This window comes from Volvox carteri (genome assembly GCF_000143455.1).
Source record: "Volvox carteri f. nagariensis unplaced genomic scaffold VOLCAscaffold_46, whole genome shotgun sequence".
NCBI lineage: Eukaryota > Viridiplantae > Chlorophyta > Chlorophyceae > Chlamydomonadales > Volvocaceae > Volvox > Volvox carteri.
Genome location: NW_003307589.1, coordinates 204,566 through 220,942, shown reverse-complemented (window position 1 = coordinate 220,942; position 16,377 = coordinate 204,566). Strand labels below are relative to the sequence as shown.

Sequence of the window (16,377 nt, the reverse complement as noted above, 5' to 3'; positions counted from 1 at the left end):
CCTTTTATATCTAAGTGTCAGTCCCTCAGTATCTAAGTGAAGTTGAAGGGGGCCTCTGGCCAGCTGGATGAGAAAAGACGGCAGCTAGATGAGGCGCCCGGCCGCCTTCGGGACAGCTAGATGAGACTCGGTGGCTGCCAGATGAGGGTTCGCGGGGTCCGAAATTTCACCTGGATGAATGTATGGCATATCCCGATATGCAATTTGGGTGCTCTACATTTATCTAATTACGGTTCCTTATGTACTTAGCAGCGCAGGGTCACGGACTATAAATATTAACATTTTTAAACCTGAAAAGCGCTCTGTTGGAAAGTGCCCTAAGGTACACTCAGGCTTGACACTTCGGTAGTTTGATTAGTTGCCTTTATCCCAATACGACATCGAATCAGGATTGGCTACGGTATGCTTATATACTGCTTGCGTCTTCATTATTTCTCTCTCTCCTTGTGTAACGATATGAGCGAGTGATGTGTTCACTGAAGGACTCTTATTTCTAACAGGTTATGAGCCCCGCGCTTTAGCGTGCGGTCATCCGTTTGCCCGGTGGTGCTTTTTTCTGCTGTGTGCGGACTTAGCGTTAGGCAAGGATGAAAATAGACAAGGAAGATTTTTATTTCTCTACTAGCACCTTTCACCTCTTGCAGAGCACGTCATCGACATCCTTCAACGTAAGGGATTAGCGAACGCGATTAGAGGGTAGAACACACTGTCGGGCAGAGCCATTCTTTTGACTACCCCGGTCGCACAATTCCCGTGCTTCCCTAATTCGACACCATGTTTTTGGGGAAAGAGGGACTTGAACCCTCACCTACACCCTGAACACGCTAATTCTGACTGTCCGAATGTCCCTGCCAGGCCAATTCAACACCCTGTCAGCCTAATTCTGACTGTCGGAATGTCCCGCCAGTCTAATTCGTATCCCTGTCAGGCCAATTCAAGGGCCTGTCCCGGCAATTCAACTTGTCCCAGGTGCCAATTTCAACCCTTCTACTGAGCAATTTAGACCAATTGCAAGGTCTGCCCCCAAACTCCCAGGTACACATTCAGAATCGCGGGAGTTGAAGGAACTTTACGAAACAAGTGGAGCACTTACAAATATCTCTCGTGTGTTTATTGGTTTCAAATCCGTACATGCTTGTACGGTAACAAGGCGTGTGGGGCTCCTGCCACTTCCTGTCCCATATGGGGCATATACCGTACTCCGTATTCATCCCATATACCGTACTCATTCACCCATACATTCATTGTGTGTGTATGTGTGAAAAGTTACCATCACCCGAACCGACCAGAACCAAAAGTGTGTCTGCATGGCAAGTCGCTCACAATTTTAACACCCGGTCTATTCATTCAATCATTCCTTCGTTCAGACAAGCAGACATATCCACACGCCTCGTCTTGAACTGTGCTTCAGTCCGGCTAAGGGCCCCCGGCACTCGACCAGACTACATGTGTTCAAAAAGATACCACCACCCGAACCGAACCAAACCTTTCATTCGTCCATTCATTCATACATCCAATCATTCACGCAGGCAAAGAAATGTAAGCACATGCGCCTGCCCTGCAGTAGTGTGGCCCGGCACAATGTAGCTATAGTAGCTGGTACACAGTATGGCTCTATAAATACATGCATAGCACGACCACCAGCATCTCGAGAGGCCTTTTCAGCGGCCAGCTACTACATTTGGCATCGAGCCGTACTGTGTACCAGCTACTACAGTAGCACCCCTTTCATTCAGTATAAAAACGCCTCCTTTCGAGTGCTTTTGATTTGACGCCCGGACTTCGAACGATGCTGCCCTAGTCCTATGGCTACATCCACAGCAGCCAGCACTTCTGCCGGCACCCGTTCTTCGACCTTTTGTTGGCGCGGCTGGCGCTTCTGTGTTAAGCCAGCATCAGCACCGGCAGGATGATGCCGCCCGGGGACGCATGCCATCAGGTGGTGTGTGGGACTTGGGCGAGATTGACATCACGGGTGGCCAGGGGCCCGTGGCGTCGTGGAAGTGCAGGCGATGTCAGAGCAGACATAGCATCATTAGGTGCTGTGCATGTGGGTCCTTTGCGAGGCCACAGCTGACAGAGGGTGGAGGGAAGTGTTACACGTGCGAGCAATGTGACGACTACGACTTTGGATTCCAGTGAGTTGTGTGACAAGCCGAGCTTCACTTGTGTGACACATGGTTTGTGCTGACCCAAATGGTGTATACCTATGTACAGGTCAGCAGAGATGGCACGTCTCTTAAGGGCAGAGCAGCTTGTCCAGGGTTGTGGTTCACAGTTTCGACAGATGGCCAACTCGTTGCTGGATATTCAAGAGAGGCGCCTGTATAGTTGCCTAGGATTCGGGTCGTTCGTGCAGTATGTGTCTGAATCGGGAAGAATTGATATTGCACCGAGATATGCACAGGCTTTGGTAGCGACTGCTCGTTTTTTGCGGTTGCTTTCTGCCACAGACGTTGTGCCTAACAGTGAGCGCCAGGTCCGTCCACTTACAGCTCTGCCACCTTGCAATGCACTAGGGGCATGGCGCCTTGCTGTGGCACGCTCTGTAGCCGAGTCACGACTCCTGAGTGGGCGGCTCGTTGAGCAATGTGCATTGGAGGTCACAGGCAGGAGCCGTTTGCTGCGGGGTACTGGCAGTGACAACAGCAGCAGCGACATGGATGTCAGCGATAGCGAGTCTGGTGAGGGAGTCCATATGGTTCGAAGTGGAGGGGGTGGGAATGTGCGCCTGTTTCTCTCCAGTGAGAGTCCGGAGTGGTTCACTGAGTATCATAGAGCTGGTGCGCGAGGTGTTCACTCCTGGCGGGATCGACCTGGACCCATGCTCGTCCATGGCTGCTAACACACATGTTGGGGCGACAGTGTATAACGATATGGAATCCGATGGTCTGTTGGAGTGCAACGCGTGGATGGGCAATGTGTTTGTCAACCCGCCTTTTGGGGTGCATGGTGGTGCAAGCTATCAGAGCCTGTTTTTCCAAAGATGCACAACGGAGTACACGGCTGGTCGCATTCACCAAGCAGTACTGCTGCTGAAAGCCACTGTGGGTTATGCGTGGTTTGATGCCATACTGCAATGGCCTGTCTGTTTTCTGCACCAACGTTTGGCGTTTGTGCGTGGGCAATCTGGGAGTCAACAGCAGGAGGGAGGACCCCTGACATGGGGAGTGGAGCAGTCGCTCACCTGGCGGGTCGACTGACAAAGCGGAAACGTAGAGTTGGTAGTCCTCACCGAGGCAGGAAGAAGTCCAACCAGGCGGCAAGCACTAGCATATATAGACGTGTACGGAACAATTAGAGACGGCGGCAGCAGAGTCTTGAACTCCAAACACCTAGTAATGTGATACGTCAGTGTCTGGCCAGAGCACCCCGCCCGGGTAGCTTATATCTCGGCCTACCTGCCTGAGAATCCCTACCACGGACCTGCCGTACTAGGATAATGATGGTGGGGCCCGGGGCCCCATCCCGTTAGATTCGCTTACGAGATGCGATTGTTACAGTGGACCCCGAACGGGTCGAGTGCAGCGCCCATAGGAGCGCCTCCCGCACAACACTGTGGGCCTTATTCAAAAAGAACTCGGCCAGGCCGTACTAACTTCACTGGACACACGGCCTCAGTTAGTACGCTTAAACAGAAAATTGAGGCTCCGACGTGCGCCCTCAAACTTCGTCATTGTATATCGGTAAACGGCAAACAACCATGTCTGCGTCATTGACATATAAGAAAGGGTGATTGTGAGGTACATGATCCCAACGTTTTGGCAAGTAGTCCCGTGCCGCAAAAGCAGTTAAACGGGCCCAAAAGTCAGAGATAACCTCGTAAGTAATGCGGTTAAGCGATGGCGTTGATATAGGCATGTTGGTCTGGAGACCTTCCCTAAACAACAAACGGCGACCGAGATTGAGTGAGCTGATGGCCGCAAGGCATACAACCTCCCATACACACGCACAAATCCAGGTTGGTGGAATGCCCAACCACAGGTTAGCCCGGTTGAAAAGGTCAGGGAACTCAAGTTCATTCTGCAGAGCTTCACGAAGAGCCAACGCGACAGTACAATCCCAGAAATGATGCCGACGATCCCCACAAAGCATGCGTACACCACAGGGGCACATAGCAGCCTGTATACCTCTTTGACGTTGCGCCCTATGCATAGGAAAGGCAGGGAAACCATCAAGAGCCAGCCTCCAAAGGGCTTCTTTATGCTCGTTATCCCACCGAAGTCTCCACATGCGCGACAAAGTACGACGGAAGTCCAACAAAGTATTGGCCAAGTTCTCCGGCGATAAGACGATATCAACAGCATCCAAAATAAAATCTTCATGTTTGATATCAAGCGTTCGTAAAGAAGGTGCCATTAGTAAAGTCGTCGCAAACTTAACCGTTACTTGAGAGAAATGCAGTAACACTTGACCAAATCTCCATCCCAAGCTTTTGACAATTCTTTTCCAGGCCTCTTGCGGAGGCGGTATTTCATGGTTTCTGTCATTAATAGCCACTATCGCCGCTATGGTCCATTGCGGGGGTAGGCGGTCGATAAGTTGCGATATACGCGTTATGGCAGTCGCCCCCGACTGACACGATGCCGGCAGGGGATGCCTCGGCGTAAGCCCTAATATGCCCCGTACCACGATAGTACGAAACAGATTCGTACAATGAAAGTGTTGCGCCTCAGTAAGGCCTTGTGCACCAACCATGCGCACCAAATTCCACGTAGACGACATAGCTGTGTGGCACCGTACGGCCATACCTACTGTATCTAACCCACGCAAATTTCTAAGATCACCAAAATGTTCGTCCAACTGAGCGTCATTTAGCAAAGGGTTTCCCCAAAGAGGGATATGGTAACACCAAGGACCCGGAGCTAGATGCTGCGCATCCAGAAGGACAGGTTGTGGTAGGGAAGTCATAGCTGATAGAATTCGTGTTAATGCCGGGCAATCATTCGGCACAGGCCTACCCAGGATAGTAGTGACACGGCCATCTCGTACATCTCCCCTAACGGCCAACAGACATAATGGGTGGGCCGCCGGGTGGATATGACGCAATATTGCCAGTAATACCCGAGTCCACATGGGGTTAGTTTCCAACATACCAGCCATACCAAGGATTGCACGACAGGACAAACAGGCAAACCGTGCACGCAGATGTTCGTGCAGAGGAATAAGACCGAAACCTCCAATGGCAGGAGGAAACGGCATGTATGCGACTCCCACACCCGGGGCCCGTCTTCGTTCAGCAATGTCCCGCACAGATGGCGGTTGACGCCTGTCAATAACGGCCGCACAGTCTCCCAGCAGGTTATTCATCGAGGTGTAGCTAGGTGCCCCCATAAACTCCAAGTGGTACAGGACTCTACTAATGCTATAACCTGATACCGCAAAAGCTCGACCAAAAGCTGATAAATGCATCCCAGCGACTAACTGCAAGCTATTCCTCACAGGAGAAAGCGAAACCGATTGCTGTTCGAGCGAAGGCCTATCTGCGACGCGAATCCCTAGGGTTGTAGCTACTGAGAGCACCCTGAAATCGCCAACTACTGAACCTACAACAGGCTGCTGTTCAACCTCGTCTGCTACTTGTTCGTTACCCACAGAGTTCGCCATATGCGTTAGGTTAGTAACCGGCATGATTAAATGATTACCAATAGCATTCGCTGTTGGTAAGTCCGCCGGTCTTGTATTGCGGGTGAACGTGCCAAGCGGCAAGAGCTCAACCTTGCGATTGTTGAGTCGTTGTCCCGAGGCTGCGTGGAAAACATCCATGACAGCTTTGAAGCGGGGAATGTCCGCTAGGCGACGTAAAAAGGCACCACAATCATCCGCATACTGTGACGCAGCGAGGTGAATGTCACGCAAACTTATGCCGATTTGTTGATATTGAAGCCAAGTTAATAATGCTTGTGCTGGCGCAAGGTATAGGATGGGGGCAAGCGGACAGCCTTGCCTGACGCCAGCCGCTATAATAACCCAGTACGAAAGGTAGCCATTGACAATCGCCGCTGATTGCGTACTAGTATGCAGACGTCGAACCCAAGCAATAAAGCCCACACCTACCCCCAATTCATCCAGACACGCGAACAGAAAGTCTCTATCTAGGGTATCGTAGGCTTTGTAGAAGTCAAGGAAAGCTGCCACACAAGTACGGCGCTCCATATGGAGAAGCGCGGGCAGCAGTTGTAAGAGGAGCACACTATCCGCGATTCGCCTGCCTGTGAGGAAGGCTGTCTGCTCCGTGTCTATGACGCGGTTAAACAGCGGCAATAGGCGTTGCTTGAGAACACGTGCGAGAGTTCGATAGTCTGTACCAAGCAGCGTAATGGGTCTATAATTTCCCGGCACCGTAGGGTCATCCGCTTTAAAAAAAGAGGAAATAATGCCGTCCAGAAAGCCAGTCGGGACCCTATCTAGTTCCCCCATAGCTGTAAAAACGGCAGCCAGTAAGGGTGCACAGTTAGTACGCTGGTATAATTCCACCGGTATTCCGTCGGGACCCGGAGCACGGCCCGGGGCTGCCGCCTGGAGAGCGGCTTGCACTTCCTCTGCTGTAACAACCTGCGCTCCCGCCCTAGCCGCTTCTTCTGGTGAGCACGTCCTGCCCCTCGCACGGAGCGCTTGGAGGACACGTGACCGCGCAACTGGGTCAGTATGGGGCTGTGCACCTATTTGTTGCCAATAATCCGCCATGATATTAGGAAGCTGTTGTAAATTGCTACACAGAGTACCATTAGGCCTTCGTAGGGCAGTGATTCTGCGGGTTGCTAAGGGTGGCCTAAGTTGGTTGGTTAGTGCTGGGCTAGGTCGTTCGCCTGTACGTATCCAATTGTAGCGGGTGCGTCGTGTGACGCCTGCTACAGCCCGGTGTGCCGCATCTGCCTGAGCCGACCTAGCGAGAACCGCCCGTGGAAGAGCCGAAGCGTCCCCCTCCTCCGCTTCCGCCAGGATGCTGTCGGCCTGGGCTTGGGCAGCAGCCTCGTCTGCAGCTCCAATTAGCTGACGCATGCGTGCCTGTTGGTTTAGGCGGCCAGCTGATAGGGCCAGCGCCCGTTTGAAGCCTGGCCACCATTGGATGAGGTCGTCCGGGTGCGTGGGGGCTGATTCTGCCGTGTTATTTACCCACATATTTAAGTTTGCACATAGGTCATCATGATCCAGGAAGTGAAGCCTAGTACGGGGTAGGCCAGGTCCTGGTGTGTGCGTACTATTGGCTGCCCGGATGGTAGTGTGGGTGATCCGGTGATCCGCTGGAGTCCCTGAGGCTGTATCGCTGCCATAGACTGCCATTTCCAGGGCTTGCGATACCATTATGCGATCAATACGGGAAGCTCCCGCTGGATGGACGTATGTGTAAGCACGCCGGCGGGGGTGTATTAGGCGGAACGTGTCAATCATCCCCGGGCAAGTAACGTTAAACTCTGCCGTGGTGTTGACATCATTCCTCCGTGCCGACGGAGTGGATGCATCGAGGTCAGGATTGTTGACAAAGTTAAAGTCAGCTGCCCAGATATGGAGTCCAGCATCCGCCATAAGCGGCCGTAGACGTTGCTGAATAAAAGTCCTTTGGGCCGGGGGATCAGCGCTAGGAAGGTAAGCACTGATTAAAGTAAAGGTATGGTCTCCCCAGCATATGGGTAAGCGCAAAAGACGACCGTCTCCTGACATCGTAGGTTGGGCCTGTGTCCCCGGGAAGGTTAATGCCCCGCTGGTGAGAAGTGCGCTGCGTATAAGGATTGCTGTTCCGCCTCCACGCCGGCTATCCAACGCAGGGTCCCACCAGGATACCCACTGGCCCAGGTGAAACGCCCGAGACAGGTTGTGGAGTATCGTTCGTGCCTGGGGCACACGGTGAGCCGTTACCCTTGTTTCTTGGAGGCAGACGATATCCAGCCTTTGCCTAGCCCATTGACGGATGAGTTGGGCTGTGCGTTCGGATGCGTTGTTGTACCCTGATCCCAGGAGGCTGCGAACGTTGTGGGAGCCAATGCGTAGAAGTTGCACGGCCCGCCTGTTCGAGTGGCGATTCCTGGGCATTACATAAAGTCCAGGTCCATGTCCGGGCCAGTGCCCGAAAGGGAGTAAAGGGATTGTAGTGCCTCCGGCCAGGTGTTGGCGAGTGGGAAGCCTTCCAGCTGGAGGTCTACAAGAGGTGATAACGTGTCGTAGGCATTTTGCATAGGTGCATCATCTTCGGCACTCTCCGAGGACAGGTCCCGTGACAAGGTCCTGCGTCGAACTGAGCGCGTGGTATATGGCCGGTCCGCTTCCAGCGTTGCCAGGTCTGCCTGCGATGGGCTGTCCCTTCTCGCTTTGGCAGTTGTCTGAAGTTCTTGCCGCGTGGTGGGGGGTGTAGCGTCCTGCCGCTGTTCAGCGGCGTCGACAATCGCGTCCCATTGGCTAGCGGCGATAATGAGGGAATCGTGTTGAGGTGCGACCGCTGGCTGGGATTCCCGCTGGATGATGCCAACGATCGCATCCTGCCGCTGCCCAGCGGCAGCAGCGGGTGCGGCCCGTCGGCCCACAGCGGTGTCGCCTGCCTCTTGCTGAGCTGGGGCAGCTGGCAGGGGCACCCGCTGAATGGTGTGAACGATCGCATCCTGCCGCTGCCCAACGGCAGCAGCGGATGCGGCCCGTCGACCCACAGCGGTGTCGCCTGCCTCTTGTTGAGTTGGGGCAGCTGGATTGGGCTCCCGCTGAATGGTGTGGACGATCGCATCCTGCCGCTGCCCATCGGCAGCAGCGGGTGCAGCCCGTCGGCCAACAGCGGTAGCGCCTGCCTCTTGCTGAGCTGTATCCGCTGGCAGGGGCACCCGCTGAATGGTGTGAACGATCGCATCCTTAATGGTGTGAACGATCGCTTACGAACAACTGCCCAGCTCGCGACATGTGACGAAACTCGGAACATGTACGAAACTTGAGTCAAATCGTTTAACAAATTAACAGTTATTGTTAAAAGTAATCGTTAAAATATTCTAAGGGAAATGTAGCTTGCTACAGGGAGCGCGGGTAGCCAATCCACACGGAAGTGTCGTGGTTTACATGGGCCCAGACGTGCAACGTTTTGTGTCAGTGTTTGGTTGCATGGGCGAAATACCAGGGGCGACTTCATGGGCCATGCCCCGCCCAACGGAGAGCTCGATGGATTAAGGCATAGATTGCATATGGTGAACATATTCTTCTCGGCAGACATCTGCATTTTCATTTGTTTTCAATGTAGCTCGTGGTACTGAGTTTAGTGGTGTATCAGAGATTTGTCATTGTTTCCATCCGAACCTATTCATGCATACGAGTGTTGTGGCATAAACTGGACGAACTGCCGATGAAGTGTGGTGGGTAATGCAGTCGTGGCCCTGAGTGCTTGCCTCCCGTAGTAGTAGTAGTGCCCGAGTACGGTAACCAGGTGTGCAAGTTTTCCCACTCCATGTCGTGGGATCGAAACTAATACGCACATGAGGCACTTGTAAGCGGTCCTCTTGCAAAGTTTTCTGTAAATTCCTTAAAAGTCATGTGCTTTTGGGTGCCAGCCCGAGCCAATCCTGCCAACTTGACAGCCGATTCGACACCCTGAACACGCTAATTCGATACCCTGTCAGGCCAATTTGACACCCCGAACAGGTCAATTCGATACCCTGTCAGGCTAATTCAATACCCTGTTAGGCTAATTCGGCACCCGGACAGGCCAATTCGACACCCGGACAGGCCAATTCAGGCCCAGCACAGCCCAATTCCGAGGCTCCACAGCGCAATTCGAATACCTCCGGCGAGTCCGCCAGAACAATTCAAGACCTCGACAGACCAACTCTTTTGTCAGGAATAAAATCCAGGCTAATTCTGCGACAGAGCTCTTCCCTAATTCCAGCCCGGATCCTACCCTCCTGCAATATCCAAAAAAGCCAGGAGACACGACTGGCCTGTCGTCGACATGAGTTGCGGTAGATGCCGCAGGAAAAGAACATGTGCACCTATCAAGCGCTCCGGCAGAAAAGCAGACTGCTCGAGCGTGATGATTCGCCCTAGTATTGGACTCAGCCTACGGGTTAAAATTTTGGTGAGAATCCTGTAATCTGTATTCAACAAGGTAATCGGTCGATAACTACCGGGGGAGGTGGGAGATCCCCGATTTTTACAAATAACCGTGATAGCACCTTGCAAAAAGCCATCTGGGAGCATTTGGGTTTGGCCCATGGCTGTATACAGTTGAGCTGTGTGATAGTAATATGTGTGTAATATGTGAGATTTGTAAAGCTCCGTCTACAAGCGTCAATATCTAATATACGATCGAGTATACCGCAGTATACCACATGGCATAAACACTGCTTGGTATAGGCCTATATAGCTATATAGGCAATGTCGTGTACAACATCAAGTGTATACAGACCGGTATACATGGCCACTTATACCACATAGCCTAAACATTCCTTGCTATAGGCTATGATGTAAACATGTACTCATAATAATATGCCTATGCATGGTCGTACGACTACGCGTGTATTAGGCCACCATGCACACACGCGCCTCTTAGGCCTGAGCCTTTAAGTCTCGGATAAAAGGTAGACGGCCAAATGGCCTATATACAATTCACATAAATTCCAGAATATGTCGCCTATACAATGCCCGGAAAAATCCAGGCACGGTGCCACCGGCACCCCCGGGGGCACCCCCGGGCCCGAGCGGCAAACCGGACAGGTAGAGAATTATTATTGTTCCTTATTATGTACATATTAACTGTAGTTATATGATCAATTGTCATGCTATAAATGTCATGTGTGAAGTGACCAGGCCTTCATACACGAATGCTGTATATCACATGCTTAAGCTTTACCTAGCAAAATGCAAGTTAGGCAAGCAAGATGTTGTATCCTGTAAGCTTTCTGCACAGCTCGCGGCTCCGAAGCCTAACGTCGGCAGTTAGCTCGTCCGGTCCGATGTACGAATCTCACTGTTACTAACAAAAACCTGTATATATCCGCTGTCGGTGATTACAGGTCTAACTAATACTGATATTAGTTTACTTACGGCTACTGTTAGCTGCGGCGGCTAAAGCGACTACTGATAGTCGTCCGCCATTCGAATGCCGCACTGCTGCGGAAGTCCATAACTGCGTATGGGCGGGGGCTTTACCTGCGTAAAGCTGGGACCTGCGTCCCTGGTTCGTTTGACCGAGTGAGAGTAGCTCCTGAGAGCTATGGCATCTGGATATCGCGTCGCCCAGTCGTACTGGGGACTTTTCGACCCGAGGCCCAAGTGGAGTCACTGATGACTATTTATTCAAAACACTTGTCTCTATCGGTATCTTTCGATACCACCATTTTCTGGTTGTGTCATCTACAGCATACTACACATGAGCAGCACGCACCCGCTGCAGGTCAGATAGGCATCGTACAATAAACATCGCCATACATCCACCGGCTCAGAGCAGCGCTTCACTGACTGCACAGCAAGAGTAGACAGCATCAGACAGCAAGTAGACGCAGCTGCCGCTGCTGGCGCCGCCCTGGCACATTCCCGCGGGTGTACTGCAGGAGCCGCCGGTTTGCAGCACCATGCACAGGCGCAATCCCGTAGCTGGGGTCACTGGGAAGGTGTTACCCAGCTTCTCGAAGATAAGCAAGCCGAACTGCTCGCCCTTCCATTTTTTCGTCCGGTAGTTGAAGGTCACAACTTCACCATTGATTGTGGAACTCTGGAGGCGCTTGGCATCTTCACTCACGCAGGATATGTCTGTAGGGCAGGTAGGGCAGGTAGGGTACGGGGGGTTAATTCACGTGTCGGGTGTGACCGGTAGGCAGGCGGAACATGCACTTCCTCAGTCCAGCATCTGGTAAAATTTAAGAGCGAGTGTCTATATACCAGCCCTTTATTATACCATGGCACAATCTATAGACCATACTGTCCAATTAATAAACACATACCATGGATAATCATGTACAATGAGTAAATATGATGTGTGGGACAGGGGGGTCATATCTTCACCCCGGTATTTTCTTGATCTCGTATTTCAGCAGAATTAGCAATGGCGCTTAAACATCCATTGGCAAACAAATCTATCGCTTCGGTGGTAGAAGAAGCTCGTTATTATTTGCGGTATAAGCGCAGGTTAAAGTGTAGTAGCTGGCCGCTGAAAAGGCTTCTCGAGATGCTGGTGGTCGCGCTTTCGCGCGTATTTGTAGAGCCGTACTGTGTAACAGCTACTACATAAAGAGTTTAATATTTTTATTCCTTAGATGTACTTCATCTAAGGATATGGTATATATTGATATACCATCTAGTAGATGGTGTATCAATATATTTTGTGGTACTGACAACCCATCCGGTGCTTGGTAAAAACTATACTCAGGTTTTGTATTTAGTTGTTTGGTCTAAAATTTCTTTCCCTCTTTTAGGGTGCCTAGGGATAATGATAGTTATTAGGTTAGGAATGGCCCGGGCCCACCATCTAGATAATCATCCCCATTATTACCTATTAAAGTATCATTGCAATTAAATCTTTTTGTGATAAGCTCCAGGAAAAAGGTAAACATAAAATGGCTATAATTTGTGCTGCAATGCGTAAGTTAATCCATGTAATTTAGACAACCAGTCAAAATTATAGGAATTAATAATACACGTATATAACTTAGCCTCGACATTAAAGTAACCAAAACATTTAATTTATAAAGAAATACTTTCGATCTAAACTTTTAACTTCATTATTCGGATCTACGAAATGTGCAGTTGACTCAGATTTTTTTCTGAGGACAGGCCTTGTGCCTTTAGATTCCCTAGGGGAGAAATACAAGGTTCTATTATTGTAGGATGTATCCAACCGACAGGATGCGTGCCCGAACACCTGTAGTAGCTGGCCGCCCGAGATGCTGGTGAAGCGGCTCACAGTTGATACGTGTGACGTACTGTGTACCAGCTACTACACCACCCCCAGGATGTGCAGATGGGGCACCGCTCTGCATCCCTCCTTCTCCGGACATAGCAATAATGCCCCTGGAAGTGCCCCAAGATCGATTAAGATGTGTCAGGATTTGCCAGATAGGGTGATTGGCACCGGTGTCAGTTGTTGTATCACGTCTTTTTCCAGAAAAGAACCGATCGGCGGATGACAGGTCCCTTGATGACCAGGATACTACATCAGTGGATTGGCAGATCATGCAGCATGCGTTCGGTGGAATGGAGCTTGCTTGGCATCTCCGGTGAATGTAGATGGCTAGAGGATCCGAACAGATGACAGCGCTTTGAGTTGATAAGGAGAACGGTTAGGACTCTGACCCCTCCAATCATGGACTGCTTCGGCGGGCGTTCCCGTTGGGGTATGGTTGGGTGCCCCTGGCCAGTGTCAGGCCCATGTCGGCCCGTGTCGATATGTGACACATACACACATACACACATGCACACGCACACACACACGCACATGCATGCACACGTGCACACGCATGCACATGCGCACACACACATACACACAAGATACCCAGCCTGCAGCTGCAGCTCTCCCAGGATGACGCCCCCACTAATGCAACCCGACCGAGGCAACAGTGGCGACCTCGCCTCTGCCCAAGCAGTCATGCATGCTGCCAAGGGACAGGGAGGCCGGGTTCCCCAACCCAGACCATTGCGTGTTGCCTCCCACAACATGGGGGGCCATCGGGTCGCTGAGAGGCATGCGGCTGCATGCCTGGAGGCGGCTGTCCAACTCTGGGCAGAGCTCAAGCTGGATGTGGTGTGTCTACAAGAGACAACCACGTGGACGCTCGGGACCTTGCCCTGCTGCAGCACACTCTGAGGAGCACTATGGAACGGCGCCACCAGTCCGGATGGATTGTAGCAGCATACTCGGGATCTAGTGCAGGACCCCAGAGTGCTATCCGGAGTGGCTATCCCCTCATCCCTCACCTGCAGACTGTAGTAGCTGGCCGCTGAAAAGGCCTCTCGAGATGCTGGTGTTAGCGCTTAGCGCGTATTTGTAGTTTTCACGGTAATGTACAGTGACCGGCTACTACACAGACATACCTAACAGCTGGTTCACCATGTGCGGCCTCCAATCGGGCGGCCACCAGCTGCAGATCTGCAGCATCTACTTCTCCCCACACCAGCCGCCCGGTTGCATCCACCCTCTGCCGGCAACTCTACCTTGGCCCCAGAGTGAGAGCTGCTGCTGTGGAGGGGACACTGCTCGTCTGGTGTGGGGACTGCAATTTCGTAGAAAACCCAGGCCTCGACAGCTCTGCAGGCCCTCAGACGGGTGGGTGTTGCAGCCTCCACCCAGCTCTTCCAGGCCGCCACCACCACAGCAATGATGGCTGACAGCTTTCGAGTGCTGCACCCCCAGCGCAGGGACTTGATGTACATGTACTGCGCACCTCAGGCTGGGGCCTCGCACTGGACTGCATCTACCTTCCTTCTACACAGCCAGCCTCTTCATCACCCATGGGCCTCAATACATGTTACCTCTCCCTCAGATCACCGCCTGGTGCTCCCCCACCTTGCCCCTCGGCATCAGTCACCGCGACAGAAGATACCCCGCCGCCTCCGCCTCCACTTCCTCGCACACCCTGAGCTCAACTGCATGATGGGTGACTTGCTGAATGAGCAAGTGGCAATCCAAATGGTCAGGTGGCCTGCCGCAACTGGGTAGCCACGACCCGCCACACCCGACCCGCTGCCAGCATACAACAGCTCCGCTCCACAGCCCCGGAGGCTGTGGCCACCCTGGATGCCAACCCAGACGCGGCACGGCTGGCTGAAGCGGTGGTGGCCCAAGTCGTGGTGCAACAAGGTGGTGTCGGCTTCCTTGAAGCCAGGAAAGGGGCGAGGGCTCCTTTAATCCGTACAGTCCCATTGCTTAACCACTTGTGCACAAGCTGCTGGGCTGTCTTGCTGTGCAGAGAGCGGTCGGGGAAGCCGACGCACTTTGCAAGCGCAGTCCGTAAGGCGACGTTACCAGAGCAGTCGGGAAGCTAATCGGTCGAAATTTGCGTGCGTTAGTCGCCGACCCCATTGGGGATCGAGACTACTCCCGTCGCGTGAAGGGTTATTGGCAGTACCGCACGCGAGGGTGATGTGAGCTTCGCGCTAGAGTAGACAGCACCATGGTGTTCTGGTGCGGCCCCTCGAAGATCCTAAACTTTCCCCCTAGTTTTGTGCACAAAAGATTACCTGATCCCATTTAGGGTAGCGCCAATCAAGTTGTGAAACATGAGGCCTTCGGCAGGTAAGCCGCCGCTATGGTCATGGAGAGATGGCCGTACAGATTGCAAATTCGACCCATATGACAGTTAAACATGTTCGTGCTCATACAAATTTTGTCAGTTACAGGTGAAGTGCCCGCAGATGATCGCCAACTACTTGTGGGACGTCAGCGCCATGCCATTAGCGGCCGAACTGCCAACAGCAGTGAAACAGCATGCGTGGATGCACCTGGTGGAGGCACTGCAGGTGCATGCCAAGCACAAGCCAGATTCGTGCTGACGGTGGAAGCAACATGCAGGTGGCTGGCAGAGGTTAAGGCCCGACTTCTGCTCCCGGAGTGTCCGGGCTCAAATCCACCTGCCGACCCCTTGGATGTGGTGTGAGTGGTGTAGAAATGGGAGGTGGCCCCCTCACCTGTGGACGATGTAGGACATGATCAAAATCAATTTACAAGCCGGACATAATCTAAGTTGAGACGCCAATGCTCCGCACGACTTGGTTGGATGCTGGTGGTGAGTTGCCAAAACCACAGAATACACTCTGAAGTCGGATGGGGTGAATGGATTAGGGTGCCCCTCTAGCAGAGGAGAGCAGGGAATTGCCTCGGGAAGGAGGCCGCTGGTGAAGCTGTACCACCCTGTAATGACAGCAACATGCAGCAACGGACCCCATCCGGGTGCCAGACACCTGCTGGACGACACCCTCAGCTACCTCCCACCAGCACAAGACACCCCCAGCCGGTCTGCGAGGTGACGACCTCATAGAGCAATACGCCACCGTTAGGCTGCCAGTGGGAAGCATACGTAAAACGTTTGCTAGGGTGGAGTTCGGTGGGTGTGCCCGGATACCCTAGGTGACCCATGCACCTTCCCAAGTGGAAGTACCGGCGTCAAGGCATGTCGCTATCTGAACTGGATGGGGGCGCCCCCGCTTAGGGGTACGCGACATAAGTGGCTGGCCCACGCTGAAACCGCCATGCCCCAACGTTTGCATCAAATGCTTATGCGTTTCCGGTTAGGCTGTTGGGAGTTAGAGATTAACCGACCTAACGGCCGTGAGTGCACAGCACACACCTGCAGGCTTTGTGATTGCAGGGCGGTTGAAGACGAAATGCATGTCTTTGTGGAATGCCCAGCATACATTAGTACACGGGCTAAGTACGAACGTGACCTCGCGTTTCAAGGGCGCAACATGCGCACGATT

The 16,377-nt window shown here is 52.6% G+C and overlaps 1 protein-coding gene across 1 annotated transcript; it reads right to left on the bottom strand.

The window, feature by feature from the left end:
• Nucleotides 1-11,407: 11,407 nt before the first annotated feature.
• Nucleotides 11,408-15,608, bottom strand: VOLCADRAFT_95688 (uncharacterized protein; the record flags this gene model as incomplete). The annotated part of the gene is made up of 4 exons (XM_002954781.1): nt 11,408-11,718; nt 14,076-14,302; nt 14,537-14,725; nt 15,589-15,608. 4 exons carry the CDS (start codon nt 15,606-15,608, stop codon nt 11,408-11,410), a joined length of 747 nt encoding a protein of 248 aa, XP_002954827.1.
• Nucleotides 15,609-16,377: the final 769 nt, after the last annotated feature.